This window comes from Lutra lutra, chromosome 2 (assembly GCF_902655055.1).
Source record: "Lutra lutra chromosome 2, mLutLut1.2, whole genome shotgun sequence".
NCBI lineage: Eukaryota > Metazoa > Chordata > Mammalia > Carnivora > Mustelidae > Lutra > Lutra lutra.
The window spans coordinates 127,429,911-127,455,148 of record NC_062279.1 but is presented as its reverse complement, the minus strand read 5'-3'; the positions used below and the strand labels follow the sequence as shown (position 1 = coordinate 127,455,148).

The 25,238-nt window shown below is 36.0% G+C and overlaps 2 protein-coding genes across 10 annotated transcripts in view; one reads left to right on the top strand and one right to left on the bottom strand.

Annotated features, from left to right (window-relative positions):
• Positions 1-213: 213 nt before the first annotated feature.
• Positions 214-21,760, bottom strand: C2H4orf33 (chromosome 2 C4orf33 homolog). 6 transcript variants are annotated; one of them, XM_047718440.1, is made up of 6 exons: positions 21,645-21,760; positions 10,351-10,540; positions 7,439-7,499; positions 5,029-5,080; positions 4,676-4,875; positions 214-2,463 (listed from the first exon to the last, which is right to left on the bottom strand). In XM_047718440.1, exons 2-6 carry the CDS (start codon positions 10,529-10,531, stop codon positions 2,358-2,360), a joined length of 600 nt encoding a protein of 199 aa, XP_047574396.1. In that variant the 5' UTR covers positions 10,532-10,540; positions 21,645-21,760; the 3' UTR covers positions 214-2,357. The 6 variants fall into 6 exon arrangements, with proteins under 6 accessions (XP_047574396.1, XP_047574393.1, XP_047574395.1 ...); XM_047718437.1 differs by lacking the exon at positions 21,645-21,760 and adding an exon at positions 21,498-21,629; XM_047718439.1 differs by lacking the exon at positions 21,645-21,760 and adding an exon at positions 21,502-21,593.
• Positions 21,761-22,037: 277 nt separating this feature from the next.
• SCLT1 (sodium channel and clathrin linker 1) overlaps positions 22,038-25,238 on the top strand; it is a 190,491-nt gene continuing 187,290 nt past the window's right edge. For all 4 annotated transcript variants that reach the window (XR_007125225.1, XM_047718435.1, XM_047718433.1 and 1 more), the window contains exon 1: positions 22,038-22,311. Coding sequence is in view for 2 of the 4 variants with exons in the window: in XM_047718435.1 (XP_047574391.1) it covers positions 22,278-22,311 (34 nt within the window). In the remaining 2 variants the exon portion in view is untranslated. The remainder of the gene's footprint in view (positions 22,312-25,238) is intronic.

Sequence of the window (25,238 nt, the reverse complement as noted above, 5' to 3'; positions counted from 1 at the left end):
TTTCGTTTCTCTTGAGTGTATATCTAAGAATGAAACTGCTGAAACATAGAGTAGGTGTGTGTGTAAGAAATTTTCAGTTTTCCAAAGTGGCTGTACCATATATTACAATCCTATCCATATGGTATGAAAGTTCTAGGTACCCTACATTCCCATTATTGCTTGATATTATCAATCTTTTTCAGTTTTAACCATTTAACCAATGTGTATATTATGTAATTTTAGTCAGTTAGTGGTATCTCATTGTGGCTTTAATTTGCATTTCCTTGAAAATAAGTGATGTTGACTTTCTATATACTTATTGGCCTTTTGTATTTTTTTTTGCAAAGTGTCCCTAACTGGCTTCTCCTTATATTACTGGTTTATATTCTCCATATATTCTGGATAAATATTCTTTGTCCGATATGGATATTTTGAACACTTTATTCCAATCTGTGACTTGTTTTTTCATTTTCTTAATGGAAGCTTTTGATCAACAGAAAGTTTTGATTTTGATGAAGTTTAATCTTTTTCTCTTTGTTAGTGCCTTTCATGTCCTATTTGAAAAAAAAAAATGTTTCTCTACCCTGATTATAAAGATTTTCTCCTAGAACTTTTTCACTTCGTCAGTTACATTAATTTTTCTGTAGGCTATTAAGTAGAGGTCAAGGTTTCGTTTTTGTTTTCACAATTTTTACAGTTATTCAATACCATTTGTTGAAAAGATTATCATTTTCCTTTTTAAATACATTGGCACCTTTGTCAAAAATCAAAAGAACTGCATATAGTTCTCTTTCTGGTTTCTCTATTCCGTTACATTGATGTATTTGTCTAAATCTATGCCAAGGTTACACCATCTTTATTATTGAAGCTTAGTAGTAAGTTTGGAAGTCAGATTGTATAAGTCCTCCAACTTTGTTCTTTTTCAAAATTGTTTTGGCTATTTTGAGGTCCCCTGCCTTTCCATATAAAATTGGAGTCAGTTTGTCAATTTATACTCCCCAAAAAGCCACCTGTGATTTTTAACTGGGATTGTATTGAATCTATAGATCAATTTGGAATAGCAAATTAAGCAGCTTATTTTCTCCTATGTAAAGAAATCCAGATATGGTAGGCAGTCCAGATATGATACATTACTCTATTGTACTGTTTAGAACATAGGCCCTTTGCCTTACTGCTCAGGGGAACCTGGACTGTCTCCTCATTGATACAATATAGCTAGTGTGTTACCTCAGGTTTGAATTATGTAATGCTGGAAAAAGTAAGGGGAGGGCAAAGGACAAAAGGTAAAACATGTATGGCAGCTGAATCTTCCATCTTTAAAACATCTTTTCTTGAAGTTCCACCTAACACTGCATACTCACATCTCATTAACCTGAACTGTTTTATCATATCATTTCTATCTGCAAAGGAATCTGGAAAAATGTTTTTGTGCAGTGACCCTAAAAATTCAGGTTCTGTTAGTAAAAAACAAGAGGATAAATTATATTGTTGAGTAGACAACTAGGTATTCTGTACAAGTAATAAAAGTTCTTTTAAAAAAAGTTCTCCTGAAAGACTGTTAATCTCTGAGTTAAGAATGCTAGTGAAGGACCAGGGTTGGTGGAGAAATTCATAGATGATATACTAGATGGCTTTAAACACTGAACTATATCACAACACAAAATTTGAAAAATTCTAGACCAGGAGCGTTTGATGTTTATAAAATAAAGTGAAGATATTTTGGCATCTGGTTTAACAGCATTGAGAAAATGTCATCTGTTTGTAAATAAAAGTAGAACCTGCTGCCCAAATTTAAGAATACTTCATTCCATTTCCTTCTTCAGACTAAAAATAGTCTCAAGACATGAAAAACAGCTGGTTACATACATATGTATCTTAATGATGCCTTAACAGATGTGGATGTCCTGCTTATCTGAAATAGGTCATTGTTTTCAACCTACTTCAAGAATGCACAGAAGCTTCCAAGTAAAGAATTACTGTACGCTACATAGAACTTTAAAAAAATGCACAAATAAGATGTTCCAGTGTCAGGCTGGCTGAGGTTTAGGGAGTTAGGAAGAGAAATAACAGTATTGGTTGATAGAGTCAGGGATATCTGGGGTGATGGAAATGCAAAGCAGATAGAACATGATGGCTCCTACTCTGAATGACTCTGAGAAACATTTTCACTTTCTAGATAAAGTCATCTACAAACTTTCTATTTTCTTGTTAATTCATATACAACTTGCTACAAAGATACTCTATTTTCACTGATCTCTATGAAAATCGTTGTTCTTGAAGTATACTGGTGGTATCATGATTAAAAAAATTATACATATTGTTGGTTTACCTTAAAAGATACAGAGAAGAAATGATTGATATGGTCATCTACTATACTCCTATACATCAGGTTTCTCTATTAACCACAGCTCTGATTCTGGTTGTTTCCATTCTTCTCCAAGCAGTGTATTAAAACTGAAAGGCTTGAAGTATTCCAGACGATGACTAAACACAAAGAAAAAGAAAGTGGGAACTGAAATGAAATATGCATTTGCAAAATAGTTATCCTGAACGGCTATTTATTTGTCACATTTTTGACAGAACAACATTATAAAAATACCAAAGGTAAGAGGAATTCTATGTGTAAAACTTTTTCACTCTTGCCATCAAACATTCAGCTCTGAAATTCACCCACATTTCAAAACACTCTCCTCTTAATTCTAGAAAAGCTCCCTCACAGCTGAGGGAAGAATTAAAAATCAACCCTCAAAACCTGACTGATTCTATCTAGCCTTAAACAAATACTATACTCTTAGAGATGTTTTTACATTCAAATTTTGATACACTTTATATGCCATATAGAAAATCGTTTTAAAGTTTCAGCTCTGTAACTTAAAGGATAGACTCTTTGCCAAAGCAAGAGAGGTGAATGTAAAAAGGATTTAATCCTACTTATTTTCTTTCTAGGAAAACCATTTAAGTATTGTGGCTTAATGAAGAGACAAAGGCTTAACTAAATGTTACAGTGGGTCTCAGCTGTGCAGGAAATCATTCTGCACAGCAGACTCTACCTTGACTCTACCTTGAAAAATGGTATACTCATACTTTCATCTAGGGTAAGTCTCCAATAACTTATAAATGAGAAGCCTGAATACAGGAAGGCATTAGCTGGTGAAGAACCAGAGAAACAAGCCATCTTGTTTTTAGGATCCTGAGTAAGTTGCATCTGGATTCCTGTCCATTCTGCTCCCCTGACCAGGCTGAACCAGGCTGAACCTGGTTTAGAGTCACACTTTCAATCCAGAATTAAGAAGTTAAGGAAACCTCCAGTTATGAAATGAATAAGTCACAGGGATAAAAAGTACAGCCTAGGGAATATACTCAATGGTATTATAACAGCATTCATTGTACAGAGACTGATGGTAGCTACAGTTGTGAACATAGCATAGTATATAGATTTGTTGAATCGTTATTTTGTACACCTGAAACTAGTGTAACATTGTGTATCAACTATACTTCAATTTTTAAAAAATTAAAACAATAAAAGAGATTAGGGAAACAACAGAGATGGATAAGAGGTAGCAAGAAGAGAAAAGCAATAAGGGAAGAGTAAGAAAAAGGGTTAGGACTGGGGACAAAAGCAAAGGGAAATGTGTTTCAAGCAGAATAAAGGAATAGACTAGAAAAGATAAAGGCAAAGTGAGTGAAGTAAGAGCATTTCAGAAAGGAGAAAGCTAACAGGGAGAAGGACAGTATAGCACTTTCTAAAGGTAAAAAGGCAGGAAAGTCAGTCTACCATGGTGCAAAGCTCACCAGGATATCTCTGTTAGGCTCTTATAAACAGGCAAACTCACCAGACTGGCCACTAAGCACACCCAGAGAGATAAAGAGCAGGAATCTCAGCTTTCCCCAGGACAGCATTTGCCTTTACTATGTTTACAGCAGTCCACGAAGCACTTAGAAAGCTGGCCAGGAGCTACATTCTCCTTAAGTGACAGCTTCAGGTGCAAAGAGCTAAGACTCAAACTGAGGAAGTATAGGAGATACCTTAGCTTACATGCCTGCTGTGCCACAGGAGCCAATATCTCTTGTGATAACAACTCCACTATTAAAGTTTCTAGCATCCCCCTGGGAAACAAGACTTCTAAAGGGAAATCCCAAAGACATGTTGCCCTATCAGGTATTCAGAGTTTATTCATAATTCTTCTCAGATCAGAACCAATTTACCAATTAAGGGCCATTATTATGACAGGCAAAATTGCCTAGAAATACAGTTGACATTTTTATCTTTATGAGGTTACCAGAGGAAGTAAGCTAGAAAGTTAACTGAAGGTCACATTCTCAAACAGCAAGAAAGGCTTTCTTAACCCTTTACTCATACCAGAACACAGATGTCTCTGGCCATTTAGCTCTGAAAGGAATCATAAATGAATTTGCAACAATATTTTGATACTTGCTGTTGAAATACTCACTAAGCAAGACTTTTCTCATACCACTATGGAAATATAAGTTCTCTACTGACAGCAGTGAGAGAGACTATGTCTGTCCAAAGTCAGTCTGTCAAGTATTTACTGAGGACTATCAGGGAACATATGACTCTACTAGATATTTGCACACATATGTTTTCTTGGAGTGAAAAATGTTACTACTGTTCTACCCATAATTAGTTTACCAAAAACTCAGAGTTGGAACCTATCTTCATTTAATTTCTACTTACAAATCAGGTTTTTGTCCTTGTTGCAGTTCACGTTGAGGTATCGGGTAAAGAGCTTCATAGTTTCTTTTATCTGTTGATCCATGAATTGCAAATGAATTGAATTTTGTCACATTTGGTGGAAAATAACTCCAAGGAAGATAAGCTCTGCCTTCCCATTTTGTCTCTCCTCTAGACACTTTGTATGACAGAGCAAGTTCTTGCTACAGAAACAACATGTGAAACACATAAGGTAAATTCAGATTTAGACTTTAAACATTCTATTTAAGATATACATCTTATATATCTTTTACATACAACATATGTATCTTAAAGATTACATTTGAGGATTTTTTCTAATATTTTTATTTACTTACTTTCCAGACATTTCTTCTTCCAGAGAGTAAGAGCACCAAATGTTGTCCATGACTGTCAAAATTAAAATTTGTCATGAGTGTTTGAAAGAAACAAATGTTACCTTCTTTACTTTCCTTCATATCTGCAATATGTGCTTATAACTCAGTTTCCAAATAATTAAAAGATGTAATATGAATACTGGATAATTAAATGGAGGACCAGTGTGCTCAGTTACTTAGAAATACCATCTTTGAGTTTATCATTTTTCAGACAACTGCAGTGAAATGCATAAAGCTATACATGTCCAGACTGCTTTTTATATTCTGTAAATAAGAATTTATATAAAAAAATACTTCAACTGGTTAGATGGTACAAAATATGAAAAAGGGGTGGGGGGTACCATAGTATCTGGTAGTCATAATAAAGCCCATTTCAGAAACTAAAGTACCCTAGGAGAAGCTGGCACCAACTTCAAAGTCTGAATCCAATAACTTTACTAAAGGTTACTTCCATGAAAACAAACAAACAAACGAACAAACAAACAAAAAAACTATCTGAAGCTCATTAGGAAGATAGAAAATAAAAACATAGATTATTTACTACAAGTCAACAAGCTGAAGATTTTAATTTGTATCTATTCTCTTGCACAACTGTCCTCAACCTGCCTGCCTCTTGTATTTTCCTGCTTTTTACCATTAGTTTCAGACACTGGTGACACATTTTCAAGATAAACAAAATATAACCTCATGTGAAATTCTATTAAGAGAGCATAATTGGGATTAATCAGGTCAGTTAGAATCAAAGGATTTTAAGTAATTATATGAAGGAAATTTACTGTCAGTGGAAAAGACTGAACATTTCTACTCAGATGCTCTGTTGTGATCTTTTCAGGGAGGACTTCCCTTCAGTAAACTATTCTAACAGAAGACAAGTATCATTTTTCATTTAAAAGTTCTCTGCTTATTTTTATTATTATGCAACTTTAAGAATATCCTAAGAGGGATAAAAGTCCTTGCAAATCAAAACAACAATATTCTTCATGTTGCTTTCCCAGAGGTTAATTAACTGTCACAGTTGTTCATTGTCAGAAGCAAAACCATAATAATTGATTCATAACTGTCCCGTAATATATGAAACCACATTACTCTACAGATTTTTAAACTTATTAATAATGTAACTTAAAAATATATTTTAAATCATTAATTTTATATATGTTTATCACATAATTTTAAAACAAAAGAGAATCTAATTATGCTATTCATCCATTTTCACTTTGTGAAAATAAACTGATAGTATCATCTAATGAAATTAAAACCAAGGATAAAACTAGAATTCTAACAAATCCAAGTTCTTAACCGCTTTCTAGACAAGTAATAAACCTATTTGCCTTAGGTTTTTCACCTGATGAAAATAATCACACAGCAGTTGAAGTTTTCTTACCTCACAAGACAGTTAAGTCATATTTTTCAATAAAAGATTCTGGCATGTTAGTTAAAAGGTAACAAAGATATATGATTATTCTCAAAAATATAATTGTGAACAGCTATGCTTTCCACATTAGAATTAGCAAAAGTCAAACTAAGGGAAAAGAAAATGATACCTAAAATATTTAAATCAACTGTTTGGGACTCTGCCCATCCTACAAAGGGACAGAGGCTACCAAATATTAGATACTGAGAGGTATTTAAAGGTCATTTAAAATGAAAAGTGGCAACACAAAGAAATATTTCATTACTAAATATTTTCTAATTTAGAATTTGTTATCATGTAGATAACACGTAGGCATAAATTTACTTTTTCACATATGCAGGGAAAAGAGTAAAGTAAATAAAGTAAACAGGTTCCCAAATGACTGGTTAAATTTGAACAAAAGAGTCCAAGATTAATATTTTTATTAAGTCTAAAAAAACTATGTGTCATTTAATTTTTATCCCTGGCACTGAAGACAAAGTGATGTAGTATACACTCAATAAATGAATGATGAATAAAGGAAAGAATACATAATTATATAATTATGCAACACATAAAATTTAAGTTTAATCTAGTTATTTAAAAAAATTCCCTAAAAGAAACTAGTTCAATTCATTGTATTTATATCTCCCTTTATTTCTGAATAGGTAATTCATAATGATGTAAATTTCATAATAAGTAATGAGAGACAGTTTCTGTTATTTATAATGATTTTTTATTTTACAAAAAGACTTTCAATTTATTAGAAAACCAACTGCATTAGTGAATTGAAAACAATATCAATGTAATATTTTCAAGCATTTATAAAATATGTTTTACTTGAGAATAAAGAAGTATATATAATTCAGATTAGCATTCTTCCTTTTGGTTGAGCTTTTACCATGAACCAATAATTTATAACTAGAAATTAACTATATTCAAATTATGTAGCTGTGAGTTAGAAAAAAATTTTATACTTACGGACAAAGTTCAACTTCTAAATACTGTTCAGTTATGTCATTCAAGAAAAATGCTTCCACAACTTTTGAAAACAGAGAGAAGACATACCAAGAAATTTAATTTTACTTCAGTAATAAATTATTTTTTTAGAGTATAAAATGAATTAACTCATTATTTTTAACTATAATTCTATCTCGTAAGAAAAGGGGAAAAGCAAATAAATACACACTGCCTGGAAGAAGAAATACATAGAAAATAAATCACCAATTTTTCCCATATCAGATTGTCCTAAGATTAAAAATATTAATAAAGCCTAGTGTTGGGTGAAGTTCTTAAAGAAACGAATGTTATTACAGACTTTGAACCAGTTATCTTCTTCTAGGATTTAATCTTAAGAAATAATCAGAGAACTGGGAAAAGTAAGTATAATGCTATTCATCTAAGTATTGCTCAAAAATAGAGAATGATCTACATGGTTATTTCCTATGATATAAATAAAACTATTACACAGGAGAGCTGTTAAATAAATTATGGAATTCATATATTCCATGCAATAGAATATAATGCAGTCATTAAAATCAAATATACAGTTGAATATATTTTTTTAAGATTTTATTTTTTTATTTGAGAGAGAGAGAGATAGCAAGAGAAAGCAGGAGTGGGGCAGGGGGAGAGGGAGAAGCAGACTCCCCGCAGAGCAGGGAGCCCGATGCAGGACTCAGTTCCAGGACCCTGGGATCATGACCTGACCCAAAAGCAGACATTTAACCCACTGAGCCACCGAGGTGCCCACCAAGTGGATACTCTTCATAAAAATACCAAGAGGGAAGGAGGTATGGATTGCTGCTACACACACACACCAAAAAAAAACCAGACACTTGGCTCAAAAAAGTGGTTTAGGGAAGGATTCCTGGAGAGGGTGCTATCTAAGCTCCACCTAGAAAGATGAGTTGGAATTGGGGGAAGAAGAATGATGGAAAGGACATTCCAGGGTGAAAGAAAAGTGCAATCAAATGTACATGATTAGGAAATATCATCCATTAAAGAACTACAAGCAGTTCAGTCTTCCTAGGCAAACATTTCAATGCATAGAGAAGGAATGCTGCAAAGAGAATAAGGGGCTAGATCATGAAAAATCTTATATAAAGATCATAATAAGAAGGGTGAAACCATCCTGAGAGGACAGGGAGCCTGAAAAGGTTTGCAAGGACCTGAATTATGAGTTTGAATTTTCATTTTAGATCGATTGCTCTGGCTTCTAACTGAAGGATGGATCTAAGGGTAAAAAGACTATAAAGGGTGCTTTGACTAACCCAAGTAAAAGATCACAAAGGCTAACCTATGGTACGGAGAGTGTGAATGAAGAAAAGGTACTAACTAAATCAGAGAAACGTTAAGGAGGTGAAGCTGGTAAGACTCATAAATAAATCCAAATATGGAGAGTGAGAGAAAAGGTTATCTTGGAAAGCTCTCAAATTTCCATATGTAGTAAACTGATGTATTATAGTGTTTGGGCAACTGGGAAATAAGCAGGTTTATGAAAGAACTGGATGAGTTGAGTTTAGGACTTCTTGAGTTTGGTGTCTGTGGTACCTCTAGTAGATAAGTCACATTAGTGTCTATACCAGCAGGTAGCTGGTATATACAAGTTCTGTATCAGTAAAACATAACATGTTTTACATATGATAAAAATTAACACTGACAAATACATGCTATACAGATATTAGTATGGTATACAGGAACCATCAAAGGTTTCTTTAAAGAAATGAAACCTATATTAGACCTTGAACTAAGTGCATGAGAGGCAGGGGATGGGGAATAGAATGAGAAAAGGCACATGCGTGAGAATATGCATGGGTAGTAAGACCATTAGCCTTTCAGAAGTCAAGTTTTTGGTTGACATATGATTCCACTTACATATTGAATCTAGAAAACAAAACAAATGAGTAAACAAAAGGTAGAAATAAACCCATAAATACAGAGAACAAACTGAGGGCTGCCAGGGGTGGGGAGAGTGAGAGGTACAGAGGGTAAGGGGATGGGCAACACAGATGAAGGAGAGTGGGAGATACAGTCTTCTAGACAAAGAATGAATAAGTCACAGGGATAAAAGTCACAGCATAGGGAATATAGACAGTGGTACTGTAACAGTGCTATGGAGACTGATGGTAGCTACACTTGTGGTGAGCATAGCATAATGTAAAGACTTGTCAAATCACTATGTTGTAAACCTGAAACTAATGTAACATTGTTATATTAAAAAAGAGCTTTTGATTGAATAGGATAGCCCAATTTATGAGTATTCTGAAAGCTTAAAGGAAGGGTTTGAATTTTATCTCAGGGATAGTTATGGTTTGCAATCTGAGGAGTGGAATAATAAAGAGTATTTCAGAAAGATAAGATTGGTGGCTTAATTACGATACATTAGAAGGGGATCATAGAGCAAATCTGGCACAGTGTAATTTTATGGCATGTCCTTTAGCCTTCATTTGACATGTGAGATTAATTGCCAGTATAAAATAAAAACTACATTTCATATTAAGGCTGACAGTATTTCTATAATAAGTAAAACATCCCCAAACTTCCACAGAGAAGGTTTATAAGGTTAAAGTAGCAATTCAAAGATACTTAAAGACAAAAACAGAAATGCTGAACTCTCCTTAAAATAGGTATCAGAAGTAAATGAAAGAAATATGGCAGCAATTTAAAAATCTGGATTTGTAATTGCCATTTTTCACTGTTCTAGTTACATAGCTTAAGTCACATAAGTGATGGTGAAAAAGAATGAGAGATTGGTAGAGAACGGAAGAAACTGCACATGTCAGCTGCTCTTAAGAGCACTCACTTCCTTACAGTAAGATAAAATAATAGTTCTAGGAGAGGTTAATATAAAGAGATTTATGTTTGCAGTAAAATACAGAACTTCCACTTACCTTCATAATTCCACAGTTCATTGTAAGGTTTTCCTGGTTCTCCAAGTGGGGCTGGAGGATCATTGAAAAATGGAGCACTAACTTCCATCATCACTCCTCCATCACCTGGATTCAGCTTAACAAACACTGGCTCATGCTTCACGGGAAAACCATCCCAAGTGTACTGAATTTTAAAATCCATCTGAAGACTCTAAAGGAAAAAAAAATAAAACAAACTCTTTAACAATTTACAATTGTTTCCTTTAGTTGGAAATGAAAATTTCAATGCCAAGTAGCAGGTAGGAAGGCAGCAGAGTGACAAGAACATAGTTCTGAGAGTCAAAAGGCCATTTGTGTTATGGCAAACCATGGACAGGAGTTCTGTTGTAAAATAGGTTTTTGGATCCTAAAAGCTTTAGAACTAAGTCTAGATCCAGCTCAAGTTACCTTGTAAAGAGTATATCAAAATCATTTTATTTTTTCAATGTTCCAAGATTCATTATTTATGCATCACACTCAGTGCCCCATGCAATATGTGCCCTCCTTAATACCCACCACCAGGCTCACCCAACCGCCCACCCTTTTCCCCTCCAAAACCCTGTTTGTTTCTCAGTTCACAATCTCTCATGCTTTGTCTTTAAAAACTGTAATTAAGTCCACCAACGACACTGTTCATATACTTAATAACTATAAGCATTATGAGTTTCTATGTCATCATTTGTCTTTTATTCTAAAATGTGCAGGTGTCTGAATTATTGGATCCCTTGGGAATCAAGATCTTTCTAATAAAATTCGATCTGATTAAAAAAATAACTCTATAAGTCATCAAAAGCACTTCTGCTAACACTTGTTTCTTTGGCTAAAACCCTTTCTTTTTAGGGTGGGAGTTGCAGGGCAGGAGGTACTCCAACCATTTCAAAGTTAATAGAGTTTAATATTGTCTTTCTTGGTCTCAGGGTACATATTTTCTTAGCTACTTCAATTGTTGAAAATTCACATATTAAATGACCACGTTTGGTTAATCCTTTATCTCCCAATTAAAAAATGGGAATGGAATTTATCATTTAAACTTTGAAATAGACTAAATACATTTGATACAAGCAGTATTTGCATTTTTGCTTTTTTTCTAAGGATTAACTAGACATCCATAGCATTCTAGTAATAAAATTACATTTTTTTAAGATTTTATTTATTTATTTATTTGTCAGAGAGGAAGAGAGAGAGAGACACACACACAAGCAGGCAGAGAGGCAGAGAGAGAAGCAGGCTCCCTGCTGAGCAAGGAGCCTGATGCAGGACTCGATCCCAGGACCCTGGGATCATGACCTGAGCCGAAGGCAGCAGCTTAACCCATTGAGCCACCCAGGCGTCCCAAAATTACATTTTTTATTAAACACTATGTATCAGGAATTCTATAAACATTATCTCACTTAATTTCACAACAAACCTGCAGAGGAACCGTTTTTATCCTCATTACAAATGAAGAAACAGATTTGTCCAAGGTCACCTGGTTGGCAAACCATGAAACTGAATCAATGTAGTCATGTTTTCCCAGCTGAAGACATTTCAGGACTCTGCAAGGAGATGCAAACCTCCTTTTAAGAGTGGTAGAGTCCCCAAATCATATGAGGTCCTTATGTCTTGTTCAGAAGATAATCTTCATTAGTAACAATGCTATTTTCAGACTTAAATTTCCCTTATCTGAAGTCTTTGAATGCATTTCCTTGCTTCATATGTTATTTTTACTGCAAATAAGTTAAGTTTTGGATAAATTTATTTCAATGAATAGAATCTACTAGGTACCAATCATTGGGAGATCCAAATATATAAGCTCTGTCGCACACAGGAATCCAAGATCTTTGAAAACCTTTTTCTAAAGTATATAGCTCTTCCTAATTTTTACTACATGTTAACAAATTTTAATTGAGAACCTCAAAAATTTTAAAATAATTCTGGTATTACAACCCATTTGCAACTAATAGTATTTGAGAAGAGGATATGTTTAGTAATTTATATTCTTTATTATTAAAGTAAGCTCAGTGAGTGATAGGATTGTATAAATTGATTCTGATTTTTGTAGAATTTAGTACTGATTTATATGGAATAAAAACCTCAATAATAAACTGATTTTCTTTTTTTTAACCATTTTTTTTAATTTATTTTCAGCATAACAGCATTCCTTGTTTTTGCACCACACCCAGTGCTCCATGCAATCCGTGCCCTCTCCAATACCCACCACCTGGTTCCCCCAACCTCCCACCCCCCCGCCCCTTCAGAACCCTCAGATTGTTTTTCAGAGTCCATAGTCTCTCACGGTTCACCTCCCCTTCCAATTTCCCCCAACTCCCTTCTCCTCTCCATCTCCCCTTGTCCTCCATGCTATTTGTTATGCTCCACAAATAAGTGAAACCATATGATAATTGACTCTCTCTGCTTGACTTATTTCCCTCAGCATAATCTCTTCCAGTCCCATCCGTGTTGCTACAAAAGTTGGGTATTCAGCCTTTCTGATAGAGGCATAATACTCCATAGTGTATATGGACCACATCTTCCTTATCCATTCGTCCGTAAAAGGGCATCTTGGTTCTTTCCACAGTTTGGCGACCGTGGCCATTGCTGCTATAAACTGATTTTCTTTAGTTGAAATATCAAAGCACATTCTTCATACATAAATGGTTAAACTTCTATCCCAAATTTTGAAACTAGTAAGTATCATCTTGAAGCATATAGGAAGAAATAAGAATAAGTCAAGATGTTAGAAAAGCTGATTAAATCTGATTCTTATACCAACATGCACAGAGAAAATGTTATTCTCCTAACTTGGAGCTTGACAATCCTGGCAAAATATAATTTAGCAACTAGGAAGTTTTGACAGATTCACTCATTCTCCACAGAACCACCATATCTACAAAAATACTGTACACATTAAAAGGATCCCTATCTTAATCAGTAGGGTTTCCACTAGGGAATTTCCAACTTCTGGCTCTTCAAGGCAATCATCTCTATGTCCACATGGAATTAAAGCACATCCAGTGATTGGATCCTAAAAATGGCCTGTCATTTCCATGCACACATGTGGTCAGAGTGAGGTGTATTTTATAGCTTCAAATTAATTCAAAATGTAATCCTAACTGAAAGTTAAGAAGAAATTAAATATAAAAGCATAGCTACTTTGGTTGAGAGTATAAGGTAGTGATACCTCAAGACTTTCTACTGGCCCTTTTCCCTGATTTTTTTGAGTAGTGTTTAAAATTACTGTAAGAAATATTGACCAGACTTCCATCAGCATGGAGGAGTGCCATGGCTGACATGCCCAATGGTAGAATGTAATTTTGGCTTTAATTGCATAAAATGGTTTTAGTTTCCTATTAGAATGACAAATTTGTTAATTTGCTTAAAGAACAATTATGTTAATCCAAGTGTGCATAATATTTATAACAAATATAACCTAAAAAGCATAGTCCTGCCCACTAGTTTACAATGTAATCTAAAGAGAACCTGGACCTAGACAGAAACAACTGATTCTCCTTTCAACTTCCCAGGGATACTGAGAACTGTCTCCTGAAGCTTAATTCTCATGACCTCTCAATTTTTTTGTCTGCACATGTGCTGATATGAAGTAAAGACAATTCTACTGTAAATGTCCTTTGTGACCTGTGCTAGTGTGCACCCCCTGCTCTACTTCCTGTCATTCTCTACTGCCTGTACATTGCTCTGTTTTGATTCACAGCATTACACCACATGACATATTTGTTTATTGTCTCCTCACTCCCAACTAGAATGCCTGTAAGTAATAGGAACTCATTATTTATTTGTCAAGTGAATAATCATCTTAGTCTCTGGATCCAAAATTTCATGATTCTAAGAAATCAGCTGTGTTGGTGGTATCATTCTCTTTCAACCAAACAACTATAAATAACTAAGGTGATATATCTAGAAACTTCCTTTCAGTTTAGTTTATCAAAAGTTTATTAACTACTCACTTCTTTTGAGTACCATACCAGGTGCTAGGGAAATTAAGTATAAGCCTATGGAGAGTTAGAGATGATTCTCATGTAGCTAACCAACCAAGTCTCATGTAGCTAAACCAGCTAGGTCTATTATCAATCGGTTCATTTTGTAGTCCAATTTAATAAGGTTGGATCTATATACCAAACTAAGTTTTAAATGAGTCCAAGATTTACAAATAAAAAACAAATTAAAAAAGAAAAAAATGAATTTTTAAAGATGATCTTAGAGTAGAAAAGTCTTTTAAAATATAACCCCAAACCCAAAAGACATAAAAGAAAAGAGTGATACATTTGGCTGCATAAAAATAACAAAACTGAAAGCAGAAGTCTGCTTACACCCACCAAAAGAAAAGCACACCATTACAAAATCAAAAGACGGTTTCGGGAAAAAATATCTGCAACATGTATTTCAGACAAATGAGTAACTTCTTTAATGTTTAAAGGGCTCCTAGAAATCAATAAGGAAAAAGATCAATATCCCAGTGGAAAAATGGGAAAAAACAGTTCACAGAAAATAAATGCAAAATTTTCAACCTCACTTATGATAGAAATGCAAATTAAAACAACAATAAATCACTATTTTCACCAACTGGAAATCTTGAGAACATGCTGTGATATGAGGACTAAGAAACAATCACATAATTATTGTTGGGACATAACTGGTACAGCTTCTGGGAAGAGCAATCCCTCAAAATCTTTCAAAACAAAAAAATGCAAATATTCTTTGATTCAATAATTCTAGTTCTAGGAGTTATTACACGTGCACATATTCAAAATGACATAAGTATAAAGATATTCACTGTGACATTGTCTACAATAACAAAATATCATAGGCAATTTAAATACCCATCATTAGAGGAATGGTAAGGTATTTATGCTATATCATGGAATGAATTACTATGTACCTGCTAAAAAAGAGTGGAGCAGCTCTCTATATATATCTAAAATATATTAAGTGAAAACAGCAAGGTGCAAAAAGTATGAATTTATTTTATTAAAAAAGAAGACTATTTGCATCTATGCTTATGAAAGTATATACTATCTCAGGAAGCATATACAAGAAACCAGTGATGGCAGTGGTTACCTCTCTTGAGCAAGGGAGGCTTACTTTCAACTGTTGTTACTAAAAACAAAACTACCTGGATTTTTTACTATGATAGACACTATTAAAAAATAAATGAACAATTTAAATATATTTTTGTAAAGTCCATTTTATGGCTGGATCTCTCAGAGTATGCAATATACCTCTTCTCTATATTATACATGCTGAACATAACTGAAATGTCAGAATGAATACTGGGAATATTATTGAAGGAATATATTCATTCAAAGTGATCACCAGCCTATTACACAATTTTGATGTTGGTTGTTCAGACTTTCTTAAAAGAATGTTTATTGCTAATTTGTGTTTTTCCACATTTTAACCTCTACTCTCCAAATTACTCTTTCGTCAAAAAAAGTCACAATTTTTAAATTATTTTCATACTTGTCTGTACTATGGAAAGGCCTTATAGAAGGAAATAAAGGAAGAGAAATGAGAACTGCAGAGCACTAAGTGCCTAGGAGACGAAAAACGTTCCACAAAGGTTAAAATTAGGAAGTTATGGAAAAGATGTTTTCTCAACACAACGTTTTACAAGGAAAATTTCCAAATTCCTCTATTCACGAAATATTTAGTTTTCTACAATAATTATTTTTCAGTTTGCATTCTGCTTCCACCTGCACCCCTACCTTACAAAAAAAAATGGAGAAATGAGGAAGTGAGACGGAAAGCGGGAGTAAACTGTTCCAACAGAAGAAGCTGCTGAAAAATAAGTTAGCAGAGAAAAAGCTAACAAGACTTGGTGAAAGTGCAAGTAATGACTGAGGAAACAACGTGTAACAAGAAGAGAACACCGACCGGGAAGTTCTTTACCTTGCTCCACTCAGCTCGCTGCTTTCTGCAGAGGTGACTGGAGAGCCTTAGGCTCCGCCCAGATGCCTACACAGGCTGGGGCCAGGGCTTGGAGGACTGAAGCCCACTCTACCGGGTTTTTGCCCGACCCTGGGTGGCTCAGGGGCTTAAAGCCTCTCCCTTCAGCTCAGGTTATGGTATCAGGGTCCTGAAGAGAGCCCCACATGAGGCTCTCTGCTCAGCAGGGAGCCTGCTTCCCCCCCATCTCTCTCTGCTTGCCTCTCTGCCTACTTGTGATCTCTGTCAAATAAATAAATAAAACCTTATAAAGAAAAAAAGGAGGCTTAAAAAAAAAAAAAAAAGAAAGAAAGAAAAATGTGAAAGGACCACCCGAAAACATCTGAACTCAATCACTCCACTGAAACTTGAGTGGTTTTCTAGATGGAGAAGAAAGGGTAATTCAGTAATATAAACACTGTAACAATCTTAAAATGAACTGTAAATCATTAGGATTACAATAGAACACATACAGCAATAATTCACTTAATGTAACTAAAGGTTAACTGGCGATATAAGCAAAACTGCAAATTAATTATATTATACTGGCAGTAAACAATATTACCCTAAATGTAAATGATATTACACTACTGGGAGGCATATACATAGTGATTAAGGATTGTGACATTTTAATGCTAGATTAAAATTCCAATTCAGGCACTTTCCATCTATGATCATCAACAAGTTACTGTAAAAAGGATTCTGTAAGTGGAGATACATATATATATATATATATATATAGATATATATATATATATACCTATATACACACTATACACTATATGAGTGTGTGTGTGCATATATATATATTTAGCATAGTGCCTAGCATATATGTAGTAAATACTCAGAAAAGATAAGCTGTTATTATTAAAGTATATACAGGTTTGCTTAAAGAAAATATTTCTCAGATGCCTGTCGGTTAAGTCAGTCAGTTAAGTGTCTGCCTTTTGACCCAGGTCATGATCTCAGGGTCCTGGGATCGAGTCCCACATTGGGCTCCCTGCTCTGCAGAGAGTCTGCCTCTCCTTCTGCCCCTCATCAGGCTCATGCTCTCTCTCACTCTCAAATAAATAAATAAAATCTTAAAAAAATAAATTTAAAAAAAGGAAATATTTCTCTGTCTCAAATCACTAAAATTACAAGTTTCTTAAGTGCTTTTCCTATATAAAACTAGATGCAAGACAGGATAGTCTAACTGACCCTTGATATAATAAAATATGGGTAAGTGCTCCAGAGATGTACAACATGGTTCTGGTTGGTTCAGTCTTACTTATCCTAGTAGCTTCAGCATTTATCAACCTATTTTCCTTCATTTAGTGTCTCTTTCACCCAAGACAGTGTGAACTTATTGTTTCTACACAGGATTAAAGGTAAGTAAATTCATAAAACAGTCATACATAAACTTTTAAACTTCTTTGTTCGGTCTGACCAGCAAACCCTCAGATGGTGAATGAAAAGATTACTCCATACACCTTAACGGGAGAAAGGAGAGGTCTGGGCACAAGAAGCCCTAGCAGAGAAAGGCCTTGTGCCAAATTTTGTCTCCACTTTTATTGGGGTCTTAGCAATACATCAGGTGTAAGCGCAAAGTGAGGAAGAAAGTGTAACTTTAATGGTCAGGATAATAACATATGGAGCAGCGTGTGATAAGGATGAGGAGGCAAGGAGTTCCTGAAGTACGTGACCACCACAGGTGCTTATTTTTCTTCAAAACCTAAATATTGACTGCCTTGATGAGGACCTTGAGCAGCAGTAAGAATTTGGCCATTTTCAGCCAGGAAACTTCGAAGGAGACCCAGTGTTCAGGGACTCCTCCTTTGTTTTTCAATTAGTCTCACCCAGGGAGGCACACACAAGTCAGATTTTGTCTATCCAAGCACTGTGAATTCCCTCACTTCTAAAGAAAAGGTAATAATTTACAGAACTACAGTATTTCCAAGTAATAGAATCACTCTGTATTTTGGTTGCTGAGAGTTACCAAAATGTCTATAGGATCTGTGGGTTTAATTCAGCAAGGAGTCACTACACCTGAACTTCACAGCTACTCTGAGAATACTGTGCATATTCTACATGTTTAAGTAAAGTCATCACAATTTTCTCCTGATCTGAAAGAGCAGCTATTACATTAGCATGTAGCCATTATTCAAATATTGTTCAGGTAAAGTATTACACTATACCATATGAAATTGAAGAAAATCACAATTTCATATGGCTCAGCCTAAATATATTTTTTTCAAAACACACTTTTTAAAAATCTCTTTGGGGGAAAATAGCTTTGTATTCATTTTACCGAAACTATTATTTTTGTTTTCTAAAAATCACTTTTGGTGGGAGAGGGAAATAAGGAGTTATTGTTCAAGAGATATAGAGTTTCAGTCAGGCAAGATGGAAGAGTTCTAGAGATCTGCTGTACAACAATGTGCATATAGTTAAGACTACTAAATTGTACACATGAAAATCTGAGAATAGATTTCATATCATTTTTATACAAGAATTATAATAATAAAAAAGACAAGCTTAAGAAGAGAGCTCCCAATTTCATGCTTCTCTTGGCTGGTTAAAATGAACATAATTATTTAATTTATTTATTTATTTATGAGAGAGAGAGAGCGCACACGCACAAATGAGAAAGCAGAGGGAGAGGGACAACCAGACTCTATGCTGAATGGAGAGCCCCATGTGGGGCTTGATCCCAGGACCCTGAGATCATGACCTGAGCTAAAATCAAGAGTTGGACACAACTGACTGAGTCACCCAGGTGCCACTAAAATAAACATAATTATTATGTTTATTTTTATTTATTTATTTTCATTATTTTTATTATTTATTTATTTATTTTTTATTTATGTTATTATTAAGAGCTTTTTGAAAATCTCTTTTTTATGGCATTTGATGACATCAGAGAATGTTTCATATGGTTTTGACCCTGGCTTAAATTTCCAACTTTATATTCTTCATGATGATTTCCACATAGTACTGGGTGCTCAATGTCAATTTATTATAAAAATTAATATTACTAAAAGCTATCAATTTTCAGGAGTTTTCTTACTAAAGAAATATATCTAACATAAAAACATGAAATTGGGGCTAGAGCATGGTTAAACCCATACTAAGTAATTTTTCTGCCACCTCTCATCCTTGTACTCAGTTACACTAATAGATACTTCCAAGCACATCCACTGAATTCTTTAAATTCATTCCTTCATCAGATATTTACTGAACGCTTATTGAAGTTCCAGGCACTCTGTTGAAGCCTGGAGACAAACTACAAAACAATATGATTTTTTTTTTTTAAGATTTTATTTATTTATTTGACAGACAGAGATCACATGGGCAGAGAAGCAGGCAGAGAGAGAGGAGGAAGCAGGCTCCCTGGCTGAGCAGAGAGCCCGATGCGGGGCTCGATCCCAGGCCTCTGGGATCATGACCTGAGCTGAAGGCAGAGGCTTTAACCCACCAAGCCACCCAGGCGCCCCCAAAACAATATGATTTTTGACTGAAGGAAGAAGCATGAAGTATTAAGGAAACACCTTTCTAGGAAAGTGGGTAGAGGACACAAAGGAACCTTTAAAAGCAAGCAACACTAGAGGGAATACTTAAAGGATGAGTGGAAGCATAACAATTTTGTTTAATAAGAATGAAAAATATTTTCAAAAAAACTCCACTGAAATACAAAAATTAGCAGAATCTTGTAAACCAGCTCCCCAAAGAAACTTCAAATCCCCAAACTGTAGTTTTGGGATTGTATTGAACTTGACCATATAAGCCAAATAGTTCAAGTACAGAGATAAAAATTCCAACTTCAGATATTTATTTTACACATTGGAAAGACCACTCATCATTTATATCCAGAAGGTTCTCTTTGTTTTCACCAAGAGTAATGTATCTTATCAACTTACACTGTAAATGTAGAATTAAGTTTATAACTGTTTGGTGCCAAATTAAACTACAATATGACAATATACAGATTTAAATGTAGGAGAACTTAAACACAAGCCCCTTGGGAGGTCAGTGAGGAGTTCATGAAGAAAGTCATACACTGACCTTCAAAAAAGAGTTGAAGTTTGCCCACTCAATCTCTCCTTCCAATAAATTTTTTGTATTAACTTCATGGCCACCAAAAACCAGATCAAGGGGCGCCTGGGTGGCTCAGTGGGTTAAGCCTCTGCCTTCAGCTCAGGTCATGATCTCGGGGTCCTGGGATCAAGTCCCACATCGGGCTCTCTGCTCAGCGGGGAGCCTGCTTCCTCCTCTCTCTCTCTCTGCCTCTCTGCCTACTTGTGATCTCTGTCTGTCAGATAAATAAATGAAATCTTAAAAAAAAAAAAAACATCAAGTTCAATCTTCACTGACACAAAACTAAACTTTTTTAAAAATGATTTTTACATATATCTCCATATGTAACAGCCAGTCTTTAGAGGAAGGGACCACCTCATTCTCTCAGTAGTGAGTATGGAGAAAGCTTCAGGACTTCAAATACCTAACTGGACACAGCTGGACACATTTAAAAAATTTCTTAATACATTCTGCTAACATTACTTCCGTTATGTAAGAGTCTGCGTTCAGGACAAGAAAACTTATATTGTTAAAGAGAAAGCCAAATGGAGCGACCTCTTGACCTGTTTAGTGAAACTACTTCAATAAAAACACACAATCTATTAAAAATCACTAACACTAGTGGCTAGCTTCAAGTTAACATTTTCACTGCTAGTGTTGAAATTTCCCCCCAGAATGAAGATAAAGCTTAAATCCAGACAAAATCAATTTTTAATACTGGAAATTGTCATTTACCCCCGAATATAAAGTTTTGACTATTTTTTTCTGGAAAAAAAATGTAACTTTTTTCTTCTTTTCGAGGAAGCAAAGTTATTCTAAAGAAATAACTGGTGAGTTTGCAGGATCTTTGGAGTGCCTTTTAACTATATGCCTTATTGATATAGCTAAATATTTAAACATCTATTTCCTTCCTCTAAAAGACCCAAAGAGGCAAGATCGTACTTAGCTGCTGGAGTTCAAGCCCCAAATCAAAAATCCTCGGGAGGGTCAGCCTTGGTGGTAGGCTCTGAAGCCTCCAGTCTGGGTTCCGCCACCAGCCGCGGAAATCTACTTATTTTCCACCCACTCTTTGGCTACCGGGTTCTCCCAGTCCAGAAGTGCCAAGTATCAGAGATCCTGGGAGCATTTAAAATATGTATCAGATGCCCTACCTACTTTTACATCTTCGGGATTTTCTTTAAAAACACACACACAAACACCGGGCTCCAACACAGGAACACTCAAGCCAGCGAGCTTGCCCACTGGCTCGCCAGTGGCTCAACCCGCTGTTACCCAGGTTCTCATAGCTCGGTCCAGACCTTGACAAATAGCCAATGGCGTGTAAGGACTCTAGGAAGCGCGATGGCGTAAGCGTGGACGTTCACGTGATGACGCAGACGGCGTTACCGTCTCCAAGGAGCGGTCCCGGGCACCGGTTTCAAAGTCGCAGGGCGGGCCGAGTGGACTTCGGCTGCTGGCCTCGGGTTTCCCCGCCGTCCTGGAGTCAACCCCGCACCCCAAACGCTCCTCCAAGGACGCCGCCACCCGGCTACTTGGCGGCTCCTTCGGCTGTCTCCTAAGTGGCCCGACACGACCCCGAGTGACCTGCGGGACGCCTGTAACCATCCGCGTCCCCGTTTTACCCGGCCGGGATTCGGGTGCCGTGGAACAAAATTCACTCGGCGGGTCCCGAGCTGAAATCTGAAGTCTGTTGCCAGAGCGAGGGGCTGGGCTGGGACTCGGGAGAAGAAGGCGCGGCGGGAAGCCGCGTGAGTAGGATGCTGATTACACCGCCCGAGTGCTTGACAACCTCCGGAGCGTTGCTTTAGTTTTCCCGAACAGCGAGTTCTGGGGTTTTTCTTTTTTGGTGATGGTGGTGCTGTTGGGGTTTTGTTTATTTTTGTCTTGAAGAAAGTGAAGGTGGTGAAATATCCAAACTAAATTCTATCGAAATGGCTACAGAAATCGACTTTCTGAGAGATCAAAGTAAGCTCTATATTCCTTTATTGAGAATTCTTACATGTAAGGTTTAATGTCGTTGCTGACCAGCAAATATTTTTCTAATGCTTGCTTGGTGCATGGAAATTTGTAAAAACTTAAGTCAGCTTTACAAAAAGCTTGGGTAGTATGTGTGAGGATGTGTATATACTTAAGCAGAACCATTTGGTAAATCCTTGGACGATTCCTTAAGCTTACATGGGACTCTCCTAGACACTAAACATGGTTGTTTTGCTCCTCGCATGCTCTGAAGATATTAGAGGGCTAATAGCCAGGAATAGTTTACAAGTCTGCCATTAGAACCTGGAGGCACAGTTCTGGCCATTTGTAAAGAGATGTTTATTGAACTCCTGTTTTTAGTTATGTGCCAGGCTCTATACAGGCAGAGCTGTTTCAAAGACGAGGAGGGCAGTTCTACCCTCCAGGAATGTAATTTGGGGAAGGAAATACGTAAATTCCATACACTGAAGTGGCAGCAAGTGCTAACGCTTTTGCCTCCGTTTCCTCATAGGTGTTGGAATGATTAAATGAGTATTAAAATCTGTAAAAGATTTGTAATACCGGACAGTAAACAAATGTGCTCAACAAGTATTAACTATTACAGGATTATTATTAACTGTGGTCAAGGAAGGTGCAATTTGGCCTGAAACTTGAAGTAATAATATGAATTTACTAGATAAAGAACTGTGTAGATATCCCAAATAGAATAGTATATTCAGCGTTGAGGGTATTACGAATATGTTTGGTAAAGACTTGCGAGAACGTTGACTTATATGGAATGTGGTTTATATAGCAAATACCAGGTGGAGCTGAAAGGGATGAATGGGGCTAGATAGTGAAGGGCCTTGTCTGCTGTATGTGGAGTTTGGACCATTGTACAGGTTATCGGAACCACTGAAAGGGATTCACTTGAGAGTAGCGTAATCAAATTGTGATTTGGAAAGCCTGGTATGGCTGTTACGAGGAATATGCATTGTAGCAGAGCGCAATTAAGATGATTTGGCATACTGGTAAGAAGTGAACTAAGGTAGTACCGTGAGATTGGAGATTAGGGAATTTGAGAGAATAAGGTAGAGGGCAACTGAGGTTTTTGCTTTAAACAGCAGGGAAGGTGGGAAAAAAGTGCTAAGTGCCATTTTGGAAGCTTTAGAAACCAGTGGTTAAGAACTCAGCTTCTCAATTCAGTCTGTCGAGGTTCGTATCCTGGCTTTATCTCTTTTCAGGTCTTTGACCTTCCGCAAGTTACTTAGCTCCTCTGTGCCTCAGTTTTCTTGTTTGTAAAATGGAAAGAATAGCACAATAACCCTTATGGCGTTGTAAGGATTAAATGAGATGATATAAATAAAGCATGGTTTCTAGTACATATTAAGTACACTATATATGTTATCTAAAATTATTGATGCACTATAATGATACTATAACATTAGCATTATTTCTCAAGTTTGAAGTGGGAATATCTGCCACCTTGTAAGGAAAACTGGCTGGCCACCATCTTGCGTGGTGGGAGACAACAGTTCGGTGATGAGTTTGGTTGGGGTGGGGAGGGTACCTGAGTCACTCAAACTGAGTTTTGGAGGAATGAGCCAGCCATTTTTTCCTTTTAACTGAACCCAGTGTGCCAGTTACAGTTGAGTGGGTTACCCTAGTAGGCAAAACACCTTGACACCAACTGCGGTAAATATAGATGGCTTTATGTTCTCCCACCTATTTTAACCTTCTCTATACTGACTTCTTGATCTTAATTGCCTCTTTTCATTTGTTCCATTTGGATTTGGTGTTTCTCAACTGGCAACCCCTGTGATAAAGCATTAGCTTTACAAGTAACTACAGGCAATTCCAAACCTGACCATGCTTCTAGTAAACTCCTAACACATTTTCAGGACACCATTCTCCCACCTCCATCTGAGAAGGGAAATCTGATAGTCCTTGAAGACCTGTTCAAAGAAATACTTATTTATCAAGCTAAGGAATGAAAAAGTCATTCTTGTAGTGGGGATTTGGGAAGTGTAGATGAACTTATTTTTTCTTTTCATTCTCCGTGAAGTGTTCTTCACAGAGCAAAAGTTTTTAATTTTTTTTTAAAAGATTGTATTTATTTATTTGACAGAGAGACAGCATGAGAGGGGAGGGAAGAAGGTCAGAAGGAGAAGCAGACTCCTTGCTGAGCAGGGAGCCCAATGCGGGACTCGATCCCAGGAGTCCAGGATCATGACCTGAGCTGAAGGCAGTTGCTTAACCAACTGAGCCACCCAGGTGCCCAAAAGTTTTTAATTTTGATGAGGTTCTCAATTTGTTCTTTTATGGATGTCATATCTAAGAAATCTTTGCTTAATCAACGGCTGCAAAGATTTTCTATATTTTATTCTAGAAATATCGTAATTTGGGGTTTTACATTTAGATTTATGATCCACTTAGATTTTGTATAAGGTGCAAGATAAGGGTCAAAGCTCACTTTTTTGCATATGAATGCAATTGAAAAGATTATCCTTTCTCCCATCGATTACCATTGCACCTTTGCAAAAATCGTTTGTCCTTGGGACCCTTGGGCGGCTCAGTCCATTAAGTGTCTGGCTTCAGCTCAGGTCATGATCTCAGGGTGTTGGGATCAAGCCCCTCATCAGGCTCCCTACTTAGCAGGGAGCCTACCCCTGCTTGTGCTTGCATGCTCACTCGCGCTCTCTCTCTCTCTCTCTCTCTGTCAAATAAATAAAATATTTAAATAAGATCATTTGGCCTTATTTGTGTTCATCCATTTCTGGACTCTATTCTGTTCCATTGATTTGTTTATCTGTTTGCGCACCAGTATTCTAGTGTTTTGATTATTGCAGCTTTGTAGTAAGTCATAGAATCAGATGATGTTAGCCTTTCAAATGTGTTCTTTTTCAGTTATTTTGACTGTCCTATGTGCTTTACAC